Source organism: Protopterus annectens, chromosome 12.part0 (genome assembly GCF_019279795.1).
Source record: "Protopterus annectens isolate FY-2018-M chromosome 12.part0, PAN1.0, whole genome shotgun sequence".
Classification (NCBI taxonomy): Eukaryota; Metazoa; Chordata; order Ceratodontiformes; family Protopteridae; genus Protopterus; species Protopterus annectens.
The window spans coordinates 1,187,564,040-1,187,582,010 of NC_056746.1; the positions used below are offsets into that span (position 1 = coordinate 1,187,564,040).

The window sequence follows — 17,971 nt, forward strand, 5'->3', positions numbered from 1 at the left end:
TTACCGCTGCTGGCAATAAGGATTTACACATCTGAGCATTCTATGAATCCTTTGGCTGTGTAAAGCACTTGCTGGAGGAATGTCCGGTGGAAGAGCACATGACTAATTACCATATGCTGCTCCTCTGGAATGCAGCATTAGCATACCTGGTAGGCCAAAGAAACAGCCCACCATGGAGCAGCATCTCTTTTAAGCAAGCACTGCAGTAGGGTTGTCCAAGAATCAAAAATGGTTATCATCAGCTGTAAAAAAATAAGTTGTTATGTACTCACCGTAACGTTCCATCTGAGTAGGTGACTTCATTTGTCTGCAACCTTTGGGTCTTGGATCCGACTTCGGATCCGAGCCGGCAACTTATTTTACAGCTTATGGATCCAAGCTCCTAGCTCCTCCCCTTACCCATAATCCCCTGCCAACCCTGACTGACCTCAGATCAAGTTTGCCCTTATACCAAATCTCAGACCAAAAGTGTCCCGAAAGGGACCAAGAAAGGACATTCAAGAATAGACTTCTGAAGGCCAGGGGGAAGGAGGGGGGGATGGTTGCAGACAAATGAAGTCACCTACTCAGATGGAACGTTATGGTGAGTACATAACTTCTTAATCTGAAGTAGGGACTTCATTTGTCAGCAACCTTTGGGACAGAGTCCCCAGCTACCAGAGTCTTGGGCGGCCATCATGGAAGGATGTTCCAGAGCACTGCAGAGCCAAAGGATGCTCTCCCTCTGGAAATAACGTCCAGCTTATAATGGTTGATAAAGGTATGAGATGAGGCCCAAGTGGCTGCAGAGCAAATATCATCCAAAGATACTCTAGATCTAAAGGCAGCAGACGTAGATATGGAGCGAGTAGAATGCGCCCGTACTCCCTGAGGTGCGGGCCTCCCCGAAGTTTCATAGGCCAGAAGAATACACTGTGAAATCCATCGTGATAAGGTGACCTTAGAAATAGCTTTACCCAGATTGAATTTGGCAAAGGAAATGAACAACTGATCGGATTGTCTGTGACCAGCAGTCCTATGAATGTAGAAGCGCAGTTGTCTGTGCACGTCTAAGGAATGCAGCTTGTATTCTCCTTTATTCTGGTACTTAGGGAAGAAAACTGGCAGGTTAATGGACTGATTGATATTGGTTTCTGAGACCACCTTAAGAAGAAAGGAGGGATTGGTCCTGAGGTACACTCTATCCTGATGAAAAATCAAGTAGGGAGGTTTCACACAAAGGGCCTGAAGTTCGGAAACTCTTTTCGCTGAAGTGATGGCGACAAGGAACGCCGTTTTCCAGGAAAGATATTTAAGTTTGGCCGAGGCAGGTGGTTCAAAGGGAGGGGCAGTCAGGGCTTGAAGGACTAATGATAGATCCCAAGGGGGTACAGCTTCCTTGACAGGAGGCCTGAGCAGGAAGGTACCCTTGAGGAAGGTTTTACATAATTTCGCAGTCAAGGAAACTGACTCGTGTCCCACATGGTAATGAGAAATGGCTGCCAATTGAACCTTGACCGTAGAACAGCTAGCTCCCCGTTGAAAAAGTCCGGTGAGGAAATCCAAGACGGACGGCAACGAAGCCGTGAAGGGATCTATGTTATGGTGTTCCGCCCAGATGGAAAAACGCTTCCATTTACTGCGATAGACTTTCCTAGTGGAAGGATTATGTGCTGCCACCAAGATGGCTTTAACTGGTGAAGAGATGCCGGGAGTCCTGACTAAAAGTGGAACTGGAGCAGCCAAGCTGTCAGCTTCAGGTTGTCCAGATTCGGGGTCGGTAGGCCTAAGGGATAGGATATTAGATCCGGAATGGGATCCAGAATCCAGGGAGGATTCACCAGATGAGACCATAAGTAAGGGAACCAAGTTTGACGAGGCCAAAATGGGGCAATGAGGATCATTCTGCTCCCCAACCGAGAGGCTTTCTGTATCAGTTTCAGCATTAGGGGTAGAGGAGGATAGGCATAAAGTAGACCGGGAAGCCAAGCATGCACTAGAGCATCTCTCAGGGCTTCCCCGAGGGGGGGAATCAGAGCGAAGAAGCTGGAGCATTTCGTGTTAGAGGGAGTGGCAAAAAGATCGCAGCAGGGTTGCCCCCATTCGGCAAAAATCCGCTTCGCTACCTGGGAATTGAGAGACCACTCGTAAGGGGAAAGAATAATGCGGCTGAGCTTGTCCGCCAGAATGTTGGACCGTCCCGGAATGTGTGTTGCGATAAGGAAGCGGTTGGTGGAGATCGCCCATTCCCACACCCTCATGGCCTCTCGACAGAGAGGGTAGGACCTGGTTCCCCCGTTTGTTGATGTACCACACAACTGACATGTTGTCCGTCTGTATCGCAATAGTTCCTACCGGGAGAAGGTTCTGAAATGCTTGCAACGCCAACAGCACCGCCCTCATCTACAGAACATTGATATGCAAAGAGGTCTCTGTGTCGTTCCACGTGCCTTGGACCATTCTGCCTGAGCAATGCCCCCCCACCCGAGGCGAGAGGCGTCCGTGGTCACCGTGGCGAGGGGAGGCGGCATGCAGAAGGGTCGTCCCGTATGAAGGTCCCGGGACTGGAGCCACCATAAGAGGGCCCTCCTGCAAGCCCTGCTGAGTGAGATAGGATGGTTGAGGGGGAGAGACTGAAAGGACCATTGGACTAAAAGGGTCCACTGTAGCACCCTCATATTCAGACGAGCGTATGGAAGAAGAGTTATTGCTGCTGCCATGGAGCCTAGCGCCCTCAGGACCAATTCCGCCAGTGGGGCTTTTAATTGGAGGATGGCCCGCACATGAAGTCTCAGGTTTTGAAGTCGCTCCGAAGTGAGGAACGCTCGCAGACTTCTCATATCTAGTTTGGCCCCTATGAAATCTATCACTTGTGTTGGAGCAAGGGAGGATTTGTCCAGGTTGATCGTAATGCCTAGATGGGGAGCTAGCCGGAGAAGGTGATTTCTGGCTGCGCAGAGTAGATGCCTTGTTGAGGTGGACAGGAGCCAGTCGTCCAGGTACGGGAAGACCTGCATTCCCTGGAGTCTCAGGTGGGCCGCTATCACTGCTAACACTTTGGTAAACACTCTGGGGACTCTGGTGAGACCAAAGGGAAGGACCCTGAACTGATAGTGACTGGCTACCAGCCGGAAGCGGAGAAACCTCCTGGATCGTCTGTCCATTAAAATGTGGTAGTACGCATCCTTGAGGTCTATTGAGCACATCCAGTCGCTCTCCCACAAGAGGGGGAGAATGGATTGAAGGGTGACCATCCAGAATTTTTCTTTGGTTACTGACAGGTTCAAGAGTGAAAGGTCGAGAATCGGTCTCAAGTCCCCCGTCTCTTTTGGCACCAGAAAGAACCTGGAGTAAAACCCTAATCCGAGTTGATCTGGGGGGACGGGCTGAATGGCTCTTTTTTCTAGCAGCTGCTGAATTTCTGCAGCTGCTGCCTCCCTCTGATCGGGTGGTACATCGGGGAGGTTTTTGAGTCTGGGGACATGGAGCAGTGGGATTTTGTAACCTCTGGATAATATGATACGAAGCACCCAGCAATCTGACGTAATGGACTCCCAAGCCGCCAGGTGCTTCGAGAAGCGCCCCCCAACTGCCTCCAGAGTGGAGCAGTCGGGCAACCCCTCAGGGCTGCTGTGTGGGCCAATCAGAGAAAGTTTCTCTGGACCCAAAATTTCTCTGGGCCCCTCTGCCTCTAGGGTGGCGTCCTCCCTGTTCTCCTCTACCACGGAAGGACTGGTTGTCCAGAGCAGGATGGGAATGTTGCAATTTCTGGAACCACATCTTCTTCTGTCCCTTTTGGTTCTTGGAGAAGGACCTCTGGGGAGCACAGAAGCGGACTCCGATGGCAGACAACGTCTTCCCGTCCTTTTCGCTCTGGACAAGTGTCTCGCGAACAGTCTTGCCAAACAAGGCAGAACCATCAAAGGGGGCATTCGCAAAGGACACCCTAAAGGACTACACGAAGTCACAGGCCTGACGTCTCATGACTAGACCCGCTCTGCTGGCTCTAGCGGCTCCCTCTGTGGCGTGGGACAAAAGCCACATAGAGGTATTTGAAACTGATCTTAGAGTGGCCATACGAGTGGAGTACAACTGCTTGTCCTCCGCCGACATGGACTCTGGGGGGGAAGCAGCATATTCTTTGATAAGATCTCGCTGCATCCTGATGACATGTGCCATGTAGCTCAGGGACCTTACTGAGAAGGTCGCTGAACTAAATTACCCGCTTCCCGAGGCAATCCATCGAGCGGGACACCTTGCTCGGTGGATGGACCGAAGGGCTCTCCTGAGCTAATTCCCTCTTCGTGGCTGCCGCCATCAACATGGCATCTACAGGGGGACCCTTGCTTCAATGGGACCGGTCTGCAGGGGGACTCAAAATTCTATCCGGGCATTTGGGGACTGGCTCCACATTGTCCGGATCCTTCCATGCCCTGGTGATGATAAAGTCCAGCAGGGGGTTGGCCGGAGGGGACACCCAAAAGGTAGACGGGCCTGCTTCGAATGCCTCCAGGAACACGGACTCGTCGGAGGAAGCCTTGGGGGCAGACCCCCCCCCCGATCCTGAGCATTTCCATGATGTCTCCAAAGGAGACATCCTCGGGGGGTGACCTTGGGGAGCCTTCCCCTTCATCCAAGTCCGTGTCCTCTGTTAAGGACTCGGGGGAGTCCACGTGTCTCCTCTTACACTTATGTTTGCAAGGCACTTCCTCGAGGGGACTGTCCGAGGAGGTCTCACCAGCAATATCCTGTTCCAGTGGAACAACCTGGGACATCGAAGCAGGCTGTCCCTGTGGCCAGGTGATGGAAGCCTGACCCAGCAGAGAGGGAGTGCAGGGTGGAGCCGATGCAAGGACCGGGGGTCCAGATGCTCTCAACAGAGCCCTCTCCACTACATCGAAGGCCGAGGGGGAGCCTCTCTCCCTGGGATCCAAAAGTCGGCTCCCACTCGGATCCGATGAAGGGATCGGAACCGGCGCCGAGGCCACCGGATCCGAAGGACCCGTGTGCTCTGACCTAGACGGAGCCAAAGGCACACTGAATCCCTCAGATCCGAAGCTCGGCCCACTGCTCCGAGAGGTCGGATCTGACGAAGGACCTGACAGACTCGAGGGCAGGGTCGGAGCCGAAGTACCCAGTACTGTCGGCGCCGACCCACCCCCGGCTCCAACGCTGCCCAGCTCCGAGCGCTCCGAACCCGGGAAGCGGGTCGGAGAAGGAGCTATCGGGGCAAAAGAAGGTGTCGAGCTCCCCCCCCCCGAAGGGGGGGGGGGAGGCATGAGCACTCCCATCTGCAGCTGGGCCTGGATGAACCTTCTCATCATCCGGTCCAAGTCTGTATCAGAAAGACTTATAAGTAGATCTCGACGAGGCCACCGAGGCGGGCCAGGAATGCCGTCTCGATGACCTCGACAGAGATTGGGTCTCCTCCTCCTCGGGTCCCGGGGAAAAGCAAGGGGATCGGATCCGAGGAGGAGGGGACCTGGAAGCCGTGGAGGGAGAAGCCCGCTTAGCTGGGGGGGGGCCGAAGCGGAGGCCTCGGCCCGCCGCTTGTGGTGCTTCTCCCTCCTTTTCTCCCTCCTGGCCTCCCTTTCCTCTGGCGTCTTAGTGGGAGTTTGAGTCCCGGCCGGGGGAAGGGGGGCAGGAGTGGCTACCACCAAGGACTGAGGAGGAGCCACGGGAGTACCAGAGGCTGAAGCTGGATCCGGGGGCAAAAGTCCCGCCAGAACCAACTTCAACCTCCGCTCTTTCAGTGCCCTGGGGTTGAACGCTGCACAAATGGAACACCCTGAGGACAGGTGTTCAACCCCAAGGTACCGAACACACCGAGTGTGGCCATCCGCCGGTGAAAGCTTATGGCCACACTCGGTGCACTTAGAAAAAATGGGTTTTGGGGCCTCCGACATTAGAAAAAATAACTACACAAACACACCAGGCCCCAAAAACACAAGCAACATACACTCTACGAACCAGCGAGGGGAGGAATTACACTAAAAATGAATAAAATTAACAAAAGGGAATCCTAAACACACACACTGTTTAAGAAATCAAAAAAGATTTTCTATATTGACAAGTTTTTTTCAAGACTTATCTGAAAGTCGCCAGGAGCTCTGAAATCCAGCTGTCTCTTCTAAAAGCGGCAAACTAGATCTGAGGTCAATCAGGGTTGGCAGGGGATTATGGGTAAGGGGAGGAGCTAGGAGCTCGGATCCATAAGCTGTAAAATAAGTTGCCGGCTCGGATCCGAAGTTGGATCCAAGACCCAAAAGGTTGCTGACAAATGAAGTCCCTACTTCAGATTACTTATTACTAGCAGTAACCTTACTGAAATCTTGATGATAATTTCAACACAAATCACAGAAAAAACAAAATAAATACTTACAGTACACACTTCAAATATTGTAACCAAACAAAAAGCTAATGAAAACAGCTCTGGTAAAAAAACACATTCTTCCAGAAACACAACTCAGTAAGGGTTTCCGCATCAGAATCAAGTATTAGTATGCGTCCTTATACCAGTAAAAGAATCATCTGAATTCATCCATTTTTGCAGGGGAGCAATTCTCCCTCCTCCCCAACTCCACCATTCCTTAAATATAAAAAATTCACTATTATACTACAAATGGAGAAATTATGTAACATTTGACCAATGATCAGATCCTGTTAACAATAGAGGCCACTGACACAATTCAGGCTATCTAAACATACACAATCAGCAATGACAGTATTTTAAAATAAAAGACAAAAACATGCAGCCATCAACAAAGCCACATTCAAATGCAACAGGTCACCTTAGTGTTTAGAATTTCTTTTCAGGAAAGCTAGGCTAAATATGTACTAGTTCTGGCTCGCATCCTAATAAAAAGATAATATAAAGTGTCTGAGGACCTGTGAGTAAGACTGCATACCTTAGCACATCAGGTCTTTTTGAACTGAGGTAGCAGTGAAGAAAATACAAACCTATGGCACATATGCCACAAGGCACACACTTACCTTATTAAGAAATAAACAAATCTTTGCCTCTTACACAGCAACCTGTACCTGCTTGATTCTGTCACATCTGAAGTCTTACAAAAAAAAAAAGCAAGACCAGTCAACAGACATGGTATTTGTTGCTACAAACATACTGTATGGATAAGACAGAAACCTTAGCAGCAGATAGTTAAAGAAAAAGGGAAATTAGAAGGGAATGTACTCCCAGATATACAAAAATGCATTTTCAAAAGACCCAAAATAGCAAAAAATCTCCTAATATATAATTTTCCCCAAATCCATATTCTTGAAAGGTATGCAAGATTACTATTCGCCCCAGACTCAATTGTTTCAGTCAATATCAAGTCAGCTGATCAAATGGTTGAAACTGTTATCAAAGAAGACCATTTATAATCCCCTCAGTGGTATGCACTAAAATGCAAAGGAGTAAAGTCCCTTACCTTTTTGTGAGCCAGTGCAGGATCCTGCTGCAGAAGCTGCCTCAGTGATGCAAGCTGTCCCTTGGCAGCACAAAGCATCCAATTCTTTTCTGCTTGGTCCAGCTGAAAAATGGAAGAACAGCAACCTAACAATAGCATATATGTCTATAGCCGAGGAAATAACCAACATGCTACGACAAGATACTAATAAATTTTCTCCAAGGAACATGGACAGCACTAAAGAGAACAGATCTATATTATATCAGTGAAATGTAAATAATCGAATACGTCTTCATCAAACCATTTTAGCAAAAGCTAAACTCCACAAACGATCATTACAGCAAAACTTTTCCCATGGTAAATAACTAGTGGGCCAATGTAACAACCGCAAATTGCATAAAAACAGAAAAATTTAAAACCCACCCTGGTGGGGAGCTGCACCCCCCCCCCCACAGCCCCCTAACTAAATATACCTATTCCAAGATCGCACTACAGTGGGGAAAAGGGCAAATTCCCGAAGATGGCCCACTGGTTACTCACCATGGGAAAAATTTTACTGTAATGATCATTCATGGAGTTTTGCTTTTGCTGAAAACAGGTCGATGAAGGGGTATTCGATGCATTTACATTTCTCAGATATAATACAGACCCAGAAAAACATAGTGCAGCATTCTCCACACTAGACAAGGCTATGACAAAAAAAAAAAAAAAAAATAGTTCACCTTTTGGCTTGCTTTCTCCTACATGACCCAGTCAATCCTAAACATGTCTTTACTGTTTTATTATCCACTAGCTCAAATAATTTTTTATTTACATTCTAGTGATATTAGGCAGACCGCTCCATCTTTGTCCCTTTCATACTTTAAAGTAGTACACTGATACTGCCCTATCTATTAATAAATTGTAACCCTTTCTTCATACATATCTTTCTTCCTGAAATACTATACCCTATTGTACTCAGCAGATGCTCTTGCATTACATGAAAACTTCTGAAACAGTGTGTGTGTGTGTGTGTGTGTGTGTGTGTGTGTGTGTGTGTGTGTGTGTGTGTGTGTGTGTGTGTGCATTTACAGAAAGATGCAGACAATATGTGCCTTTAACTTCCCTTCTCTAAAGGTACCAAGTACTCCAACCAAAGCAAAGAGATTTCCTTAACTTTGTTATAATATGGAACAAACTGGGACTATATCCCCTTTGGAGGAATAGTAATTTGCTCTCAGCGATACAAGGTACAAAGAGGTAGCACTACACATATCATATTTCAATGCATTCCAACTATTTTATGCCCTAAAAACTGTAGTACTTTTATCTAGAAATAGTGAAAACATTTCCGTAGTCACTTTTAAGCTTCTATAGGACTACAAATTTGTCACTCTTGTGCTGCACTGTAATCCCTACTATTTCAACAACTGAATAAAACATCCTTGGAAGGAAGGAAGAATAGAGGGACATGGAGGAGAATATTGTTATACTGACCTTCCTTCCATGTTTTCTAAAGTACTAGAGAATATAATATTACATAAAAATAAGACACCTGTGTTCTGTGAAAGACAGGTGACTGCTACACATGCCTCACTACTTTAGTGACAGGACAAATGCTACCAACTACTGAAGGAGTTTACCCATTCCTGTGTATTTCTGCCTTAAGAACACTCCATTCATGCAGACATCTTGGGTTTTACTATTCCATAGCAATCAAAACTATTATCTCAAATGGCTGCAACTTTTGGGGTTCTTTTTTAAGTCAAACATATAGAACAGACTCCTGTGTTGTGAATACATACAGGCTATCCAGATCTTGACTTTCCAGAGTTGATCAACTATAGGGTTAGACTTAAAGCATTAAAGGCATGTGCATAGAGGGACAGTTTTTACAAGGCTCTCCAAATACCAACTAACGATGAAAACAAAGTCTCTTTCTTCCTCCTACAGCACACTTGCAGTGTATTTTCAGCTGCCAAAACTGTCATCCTGCAAATGGTTATCACAGGATGCATGCCTTTTTTTATGAAATGAAGGTATGGAAAAAGTGGCTTTAGTGCTGGCTAATTGCATGCCTGGCTATTGCTACACACAAGGGCCTAAAGCACTACAAAACCCAAATCCAAGCAGGGTCTAGAAAGACTTCTGTAGTCAGTTACTAACAGCTGTTAATCATGAATGCCCAAGGTGAAAGGTCTCATTTTCAGTGAAGTCTGCGGGAGATAAAGTACAGTTGTGTACACTTACCATAAATGTAGAAGTTTGAGTGTATTCACTGTTGCAGTCATTACATTTGGGTAATCCTGCTGGCAGGTTGCCCTCAGTCGGCCTGAATTCCAAAGTCCTGGGTCCTGCGTCAGCTGCTGTCACCCCTTCCCTGACGTCACGGGTATAAAAGAAGCAGCTGATGCCATTTTCTTTAGTTTTTCTTGCCTCAGATGTCAGGTGCCCCCTAAAAAGGGTAGCCAAAATTTATATATATATAAAAATACATGCACCAATATAAACTTTACCTTCATCTACAAGCAAATACACCACATAGGTTGTATAAATCAGAGAAGGAAAGATACGTTCCATCAGAAGAAAGGGGGATGGCGGGTGGGTAACCTGGACTGCAACAGTGAATACACTTGAACATCTACATTTATGGTAAGTGTACACAACTGTACTATGTTCTTCGTGTTTCACTGTTGCAGTCATTACATTTGGGTAGAGTCTCAAAGCTATGGTTGGGAGGCTGGGGCTAAACAGCATTAGGAGTGGCTATGTGGCCCTGCAGAACTGCAGTGGCAAAGCCTGCCCTGGATTTAGAGTAGAGTGGCAGATGATAGTGCTTTGTAAAGGTGTGCACTGAACTCCAAGTAGCAGCCTCTAAAATGTCCTTGGTTGGTACTCCCCTGAGAAAGGCTGCTGAATTGGCTGCAGCCTTGGTTGAATGTGGCCTAATGCCCTTAGGCACTGGCTTGCCATGGTGTAGGTAGCAGAAACGAATGCAGTGGCCTATCCACTTTGAAATAGTCTGCTTTGAGATAGCCTTTCCTTGACACTCTGCATATGTTACTAGTAATTGCTCTGTCTTTCTGAAAACTTTGGTTCTGTCCAAGTAGAATCTAAGCTGTCTGTGTACGTCCAAAGAATGCAGAATTCGCTCCCCCTTGTTCTGTGGATTTGGATAAAAAGTTGGAAGATGAATAGTTTGGTTAAGAGCCACACTGGACACCCCCCTTAGGCATAAATGTTTGGTTTGTCCTGAGAGAGACCCTGTCTGGATAAAAAATGATAAAGGGTACCACAGCCATGAGTGCCTGTAGCTCTGAAACTCGTCTTGCAGAAGTTATTGCTAGGAGCAGAGCTGTTTTCCAAGATAAAAACTTTATATCAGCAGTAGCAGCTGGCTCAAAAGGAGGCAGGGTGAGTTTTTCCAAGACATAGTTGAGGTCCCATGCAGGCATTGATGATCTCCTTGGAGGCCTTAATTTTTTGGCTCCTCTGAGGTACTGCTTTAATAAGGGATGAGAAAAGATTGGTGGCTCTGTATTGTAATGAGCCAAAATGGCAGAGGCATGAATTTTAATAGATGAAAAAATAGGCCTTTGTCCAGCATCTCAGTTCCTTGTGCCTGGTTCCAAGCACAGAATCTCTTCCATTTTCCAGCATAAGATTTTCTAGTACTAGGCCTTCTGGCTTCCAAAATGACATCCATCACAGCTTTACTGAGAGGTGTGTTTTTTATGACTACATTATCCGCCATGCTGCTAGGTTTTAAGTCCTGAGTTGGCTGTGCAAGATCTGATTGTTTTTCTGGGACAGTAGATGAGGTATCTGAGGTAAGATCCAAGCTGAGCATTGAGACAAGTTCCTTTGGATTGGATACCAGTACTGGCGGGGCCAGTCTGGGGCAATCAGTATCATCTCTAGCTTCTCCTATCTGACCTTTAGGAGTACCTTGGGGAGGAGAGGCAGTGGGGGAAAGGCATATACTGATAGGTTTTTCCAGCTGAAAGACAGGGCATCCACTTTCCATGCTTGTCTGTGATAAGTCCTTGTGCAGAATATTTTTAGTTGGTAGTTGTGAGGAGAGGCAAACAGATCTATGTCCGGGCATCCCCGTTTCCTTGTTATCATGCTGAAGACTTGTGGATCCAGCTGCCAGTCGTGGGGATCCATGACGTTTCTGCTTAGTTAGTCTGCCAGAATATTTTTCCTTCCTGGCAGGAATTGTGCCTGCAGATGTACTTGGTAAGTCAATGCTGTGTCCCACAAAGTCATGGCTAGTCTGCAAAGGGGGTAAGAATGTGTGCTCCCCTGCTTGTTTATATACTACATAACCGTGGTGTTGTCTGTCTTTATCAGTAGTTGTCCCGGATGAAGTAGGTCCTTGAAGGCTGTCAAGGCATTTTGAACAGCTAGCATCTCTTTTTGATTGATATGTAGCTGCATTTGGTTTGAGGACCATGTGCCCTGAATGCATCTTCCTGTCATGTGGGCCCCCCCAGGCATAATATGATGCATATGTTGTTAGTGTCTGCCTGTCTGGGGGTAATGTGAATGTCTGTCCCTTGTTTTGGTGACAAGCCTTTGCCCACCAATGAAACTCCTGTTGTAGGCAGGGAATGAGAGTAATCATTGTTTCCAGACTGTGGCAATGTTGAGTCCAAACACTTTTTAGGTACCATTGAAGTTTCCTCATATGCAGTCTTGCATATGGAATTAGTAGGATGCAGGATGCCATAAAGCCCAAAGCCTGCAGAATTTTTCTTGCAGATAACTGGGCTTCTGTTGCCAACATTTTGAAACAGGTAGTCAGTTGCCTTTGTTTGTCTGGCGTGAGATAAGCCATCTGGGCAGTTGTACTTAAGCTTGCACCCAGGAATATTATCTCTTGAGAGGGTACTAGTTTTGATTTCTTTTCACTGACTGTGTACCCTAGGCATGTTAGAAGTCTTTTCACAAACACCAGATGCTGTAGAAGAATGTCCTTGTTCTCTGCTTGAATTAGACAGTCGTCCAAGTAAGGATATATTTGTATTCCTCTTTGTCTGCAGAATGCAATTACTGGTGCCAGGCACTTTGTAAAGACCCTGGGCACAATAGATAAGCTAAAGGGCAGTGCAGAGAATTGGTAATGCATTGAGCCAGCCTTGAATCTGAGGTATCTTCTGCATAATTGTCTGATTGGGACATGCAGGTATGCCTCTTCTAGGTCTATTGTCACAAGCCAAGCGTTCTTGCCCAGCATGGGCAGAAGTTGCTGTAAAGTCAACATCTTGAATTTTGGTATGTCCAGTAATGTGTTCAGAATAGATAGGTCCAGTATTGGTCTCCAGGCCTTGTCCTTTCGGGGTACCACGAACAGTCGAGTAAAATCCTTGTCCCTGCTCTTGCTCTGGTACTTGTTGAATGGCCCCCATGTCCATGAGGGATGAGACTTGTTTTTGTGCCTCTGCCCATTGATTTTTTGGCAGATCTGGCCAGCCGTTTGCCTTTGGCAGGGTATGGAAATGGAACTTGTAGCCTTGTGACACGATATTTAGAACCCACTTGTCCTGGGTTATAATGTGCCACTTTTGAGAAAAAAGTGCTAATTTTCCCCGTAAAGGTGCTGCCAGGAGATAAGTGCTTGGTGCAGGCAGGGGGAAGTCATTGGGACTGTTTCCTGTATGGTAGTGACTTGTCTTCTCCAACTTTGGAGGTAGAAGCACCCCATTGCTTTGACCTGTATGAACCTTGCACCTGAGATCTGCCTCTAGGGCGTCTGGATCTGCCCCTTTGAGGTCTGTCTGACACAGGAAAGTACCAATTCTTTGTAGGCCAGTGTCTACTAAACCTAGGTGGCTGTACTTGTAAAAAATCTTTGACAGTTTGCATGGATTTAGCTTTGTCCTCCATTTTCTTTAATACCTCTTCTGCCTTAACACCAAACAAAGTATCATGCTGTAAAGGTGCAACTAATAATTTAACTTTGACATGATCAGGCAGATTTTGTTCCTTTAACCAAGCATGTCTCCTAATTACAGAACCCATAACTGCGGCCCTGCAGGAGGCCTCCAAAGAATCAAAACCACATTGCAAAGTATGCTTTCCAACTTGTTCAGCTGCATGCAATAAATCCTACATTTCCTTGTTTTCTGCACATTCAGAGTTTAATAACATTTTCTGTTTAAGCAATGCCATAACATGTTGCTGATATTTGAGCATATGAAACTTACTATGACATACAGAAAGGTAACACTAATAATGCACTTTATAGGCACACCACTACATGTAATGGAGCAGTATTTTTGTTTTTTATTTTGGATTCTGTTTCTAAAGATGTTAGGGGTGGACCTTGGGAAGTTAGATTATCCCAAAAAGAAACATATTGGCAGATTCTTTTAGAATCTAACCATTTCCCAGGACTCAATGATTTTATATCCATTGTACCATATTTAAAGCTTAAATCACAAACGATTTAAGAAATTTATAAACATGTCATTTAGGAACATAGCTTATTATATTGTTTTCAATAAAGTAAAAACATATACATATAATTTTTACATTCTAAACAAATTGTTTTTGTATTAAAAATACTTGTATAGAATAAATGTCATTGATTTTGTGGTCAGTAAAATTTTAAATTTGTATTAGTATGTCTGCTATTCAGCATACATCGTCTTGTTGTTTATGAATTTTAAACTGTATGGAGTGTTTTTAAATAATTTTTACTTGGTGCTTTAAATGTGGGTAATTAATTCAATTATTTCAATTCCTTGTCAATTATTCACTTATTGTATTAGTATTTAAGGCTGTCTAATACTGCATTTGAATGTTTCTGATGAAGTCATACCATTGACGAAAAACGTGTATTTTGGCTAGTGGCGTTTAAAATAAATTATTCTACCTTTGGAGTATTTCACCTTATTGTGAGCTGTTTTACTTTTATGCCTGTTGGTGTTTCTGCGCACCGGACCTTGATCTTAGCATATGAAACTGACAGTTTAAGGCCCTTATAGCCAAGGTAGCAGATGTGTAAACCTTTTTTCCCCATCTATCCAGTGCCCTAGAGTCTCAGTCAGAGGGGGTAGGGTTTTTTGCAGCGGAAGCCTTAACTCCTTTGGGACCCTGTGAAATAGTTTCTGGGTCTGCAGCAGGGTTTTTAAAAAGGAATTTATGAGAGTCAGGAACCCTGTAATATCTGTCAGGCTTAACAGGAGCTGGAGGTAAGGGAGTCAGGGGTAAGACTATACTCCGAAAACACATCATCTACAATGTCTAACACAGGTGGAATGGCTAGTGGCCTGTGTTGAGGTAGTAAAAGGAAATCCCTGAGCCTCTTTTTAGATTCTGAAAAATCTTGGCTCTCCCAGTGGAAGTGCTCCCTCATGGTATGCAAGGATTCCCCAAAAGAATAGTCCTCTGGAGGAGAAGCTGAAGGTATAGATTCTTCAGCATCAGAATCCTCATTGGGGGGGGAGAGAAAATATTCCTGATCAGAAGAGGAATCAGAAGAAATAGAAACCTGATCTGAAGATTCATAGTCAGTCTCTTGCCTAGGCCTCTTATCAAGAGGGGGATTGGAACCCCTGATCAAGGTAATCAAGTCTTCGGCCATTTTGAGCATCTGTTTTTTGGGCATAGAGGCCTGTCCACGTGGATCTTGAGTTTGTTTCTTTGCTTTAGAAGGAGTTTTAGTCTTTGCCTTTGAAGCTGAAGTCGGTTTAATGTAGAGATGTTTAGGTCTGAATACACCCTCAGAAGCCGGTGCCTGCTCAGCGGCTCCGAACCCATCTGAAGGAATAGTATCCGAGGCTCCAATACCTTGAGTTTCCAGCGAGCATGGCCGACTCTACGTGGGAGTCGGTTGCGGCCTGTGACTCTAAAGTAGCGGGCGTCAGGGGCTGCGAAAGCGCCTCACTGAGAACCGGCGACTGGCTTAGGAAAAGCTTCGTCGTCGGTTTTGGGCCTCGGTTGTCGATCTCTCTCCTTTTCTTTGCATTTTTTGTGAACTCTGGTAGTCAGATGGCTATCCGACTACATTTCTAGATAATTAAACCGGCGTCCAAAATAGTTTAAAGCAAAATCATACCGATGCTTAATAGTGCGTTGGTTAAATCTAGCACAAAACCGACAACCAGAAACGTTGTGATCAGGGCCTAGGCAAGGAATACAGTACGAATGAAAGTCCTTATGAGGTATTTGCTTTCCACAAGAAATACAATTATTTACTTTTTCTGACATCGGTCTGGAGCAAGAAAAAAGTTTCCCCAACGGGGTACTTAGCTTTATTGAAGACTTCGGATCTGAAACTTGAACATGAAAATCTCAGGAGTCGGCCAACAGGCACTTGTGAACTGCTTCTGCTTTGGGCACCGCGCGGCAAGAAAGACTAAAGAAAATGGTGTCGGCTGCTTCTTTTATACCCCTGACGTCAGGGAAGGGACAACAGCAGCCGACGCAGGACCCAGGACTTTGGAATTCAGGCCGACTGAGGGCAACCTGCCAGCAGGATTACCCAAATGTAATGACTGCAACAGTGAAACACGAAGAACATCTTCCAGGGACAAGAGTATAACTTAACATGTAAAGCATTTACAGTCACAGAGTAAAATACATAAAAAGGGAAAGTATTTATAAAAATATTTTATAATATCTGAAATGAATCATAAGGTGAAAATAAAATTTCTGTAAGTATAGCACTATTTTGTACATTACTTATCCACCACTGTACAACCCATGAAAGTGATGTAATTGATGCAGAGTGCAGGCAATGAAAACATAACTACAACAAGAAAATAACAACAAAATTGCCAAATGGAAGCGTGACCACAAGTAATAAGCAAGAAAATACACAGATAACATGAAGCATCTGCAAAGCACCCTTTTCATTTTTAATACTTACTACAACAGCTGCAGATCCCTCACTACCAGTGCCATCTTCAAATACTTCAGACTCCGTCTCACCCTAGAGGGGAAAACAAAGTTTATAAATGAGAACTGTAAAACGCAGCTTGACCAATCCTCTAGTAAGCTGAATATCGTCAAACCAAGCTTTCAGCTCGCACATTACATACATACTCAAATCAACCACTGTACAAAATGGAGTCCTCTTACCCACTCCATATGGCTCAAGAAGTACCAAAAAGCTAAGACAAAAATAACTTTGTAGCACTATCCTTAGGTAACCAATTCACCGTCATGAGGCATTCTTCAAGAACAGTGTACAAATCTACCGCATACACAGTCCTGTTACTGTGAAGAAGGATTACATAATAAAGCAACATTATTTTCCTAACAGTAAGCGTTTTATACTATAAAAAGTCAAACACAACTCTTGAGTGCATAATTAATATTTTAAAGTATAGGAAAAGCCTGCTCTGTACCTTCAGAATACTCATTCTAAATGCCAAGGACAACTCTGAACTCTGAAAAGATCACACACAGACAAAGTAGACAAGCTTCTCAAAAGAAGGTCAGAGTTGTGTTCTCTTAAACATCTCAAAACAGTATCCAAAGCAGTGAGAAAAAAAAACATTGTGTTTGATCTTTTTACATCAAGTGACGCTTTATTAAGTGCCCTGGTAGCACTGTACTTTGGATCTGAGTCAGGATACAAAGCAATGTAATATTTTTGAAGGTAATCCTTGGTGCACTGAAAACAGAATTAGCTATCATGGAGCAATTCTAATACTTCATACTACTCAGTCCGTACTGGTAGCACCCCATCCCCACATGAGCACACATACCCACACATACACATAGATAAAAGGAGTCTTCAGGTGGTAGCAGGTCTGGACATGAACTTTAACACTTAAAAATCCACACTGACTTAAAATACCTGGAGACACAAACCTTAATTACAGGGTGACATCCTTCAGCACAGGCATATATCCATCCGCACTAATTCATTTATTTTATCGTGCCAGCTCTGAGCTTGCACTTTCTTAGTGATCAGCCTGGCAAAAGTAAATGTATCTGTACAACTATAAGGCCACTGTGCAGTTAATTCTTAAGAAAAGCGAACGGTTGTTCTCTTTTAATACTAAACAACAATGAAGAAGTTGGGTCACCCTGCAAAGTAGTTGCTTGTCTTATTAAAATCTCAGTAGAAATATGTTACCTAAAAAGCTCAATTTAAGAGAAAAAAAACAAAGCATATATTTGAAAGCACTTTCTACTAGAGCACATGTGCAGTTTTTGTTCAGTTCTCGAAGGAGTTCTTTATTAGAGCAGGGATGCTACACACTTCCTTTGCTGAGCTACCTGCTAGCTCCTGGAAAGTCCTCTCACTCCTTGGATAATCAAGCAATGTATTTAGGCTTTTCATTACAGCCAAGTGACGTCTCCAGGTGTTTCTGCAGTTACCGGCTACTGCACCTCTAGGTGTCAAACATTGCCTGTTCATATTTGCATTAATAATTCCAAAACCATGCTACATACAAGGTATCAGAATATTTTATCTTGAAGCACACATGATGGCAAGCACAACCGTATTCATATATGAGCTCTGTCAATTAGTATTTGGTAGAACTGTGAGGTGATAACTTAATTTTTTAAAGACTGAAGCCACACCCACTGGGAGTTAAAGGTACATACTTAAAAGAGCTCTACTGGAGGGAATG

At 44.8% G+C, this 17,971-nt stretch overlaps 1 protein-coding gene across 4 annotated transcripts in view; it reads right to left on the reverse strand.

The window, feature by feature from the left end:
- Positions 1 to 17,971, reverse strand: part of LOC122817080 (ankyrin repeat domain-containing protein SOWAHC-like) — an 877,444-nt gene that overhangs the window by 495,100 nt on the left and 364,373 nt on the right. For all 4 annotated transcript variants that reach the window (XM_044090234.1, XM_044090232.1, XM_044090233.1 and 1 more), the window contains exons 5-6: positions 16,252 to 16,314; positions 7,413 to 7,514 (exon numbers count right to left, since the gene is read on the reverse strand). In XM_044090234.1, coding sequence (XP_043946169.1) covers positions 7,413 to 7,514; positions 16,252 to 16,314 — 165 coding nt within the window. The remainder of the gene's footprint in view (positions 1 to 7,412; positions 7,515 to 16,251; positions 16,315 to 17,971) is intronic.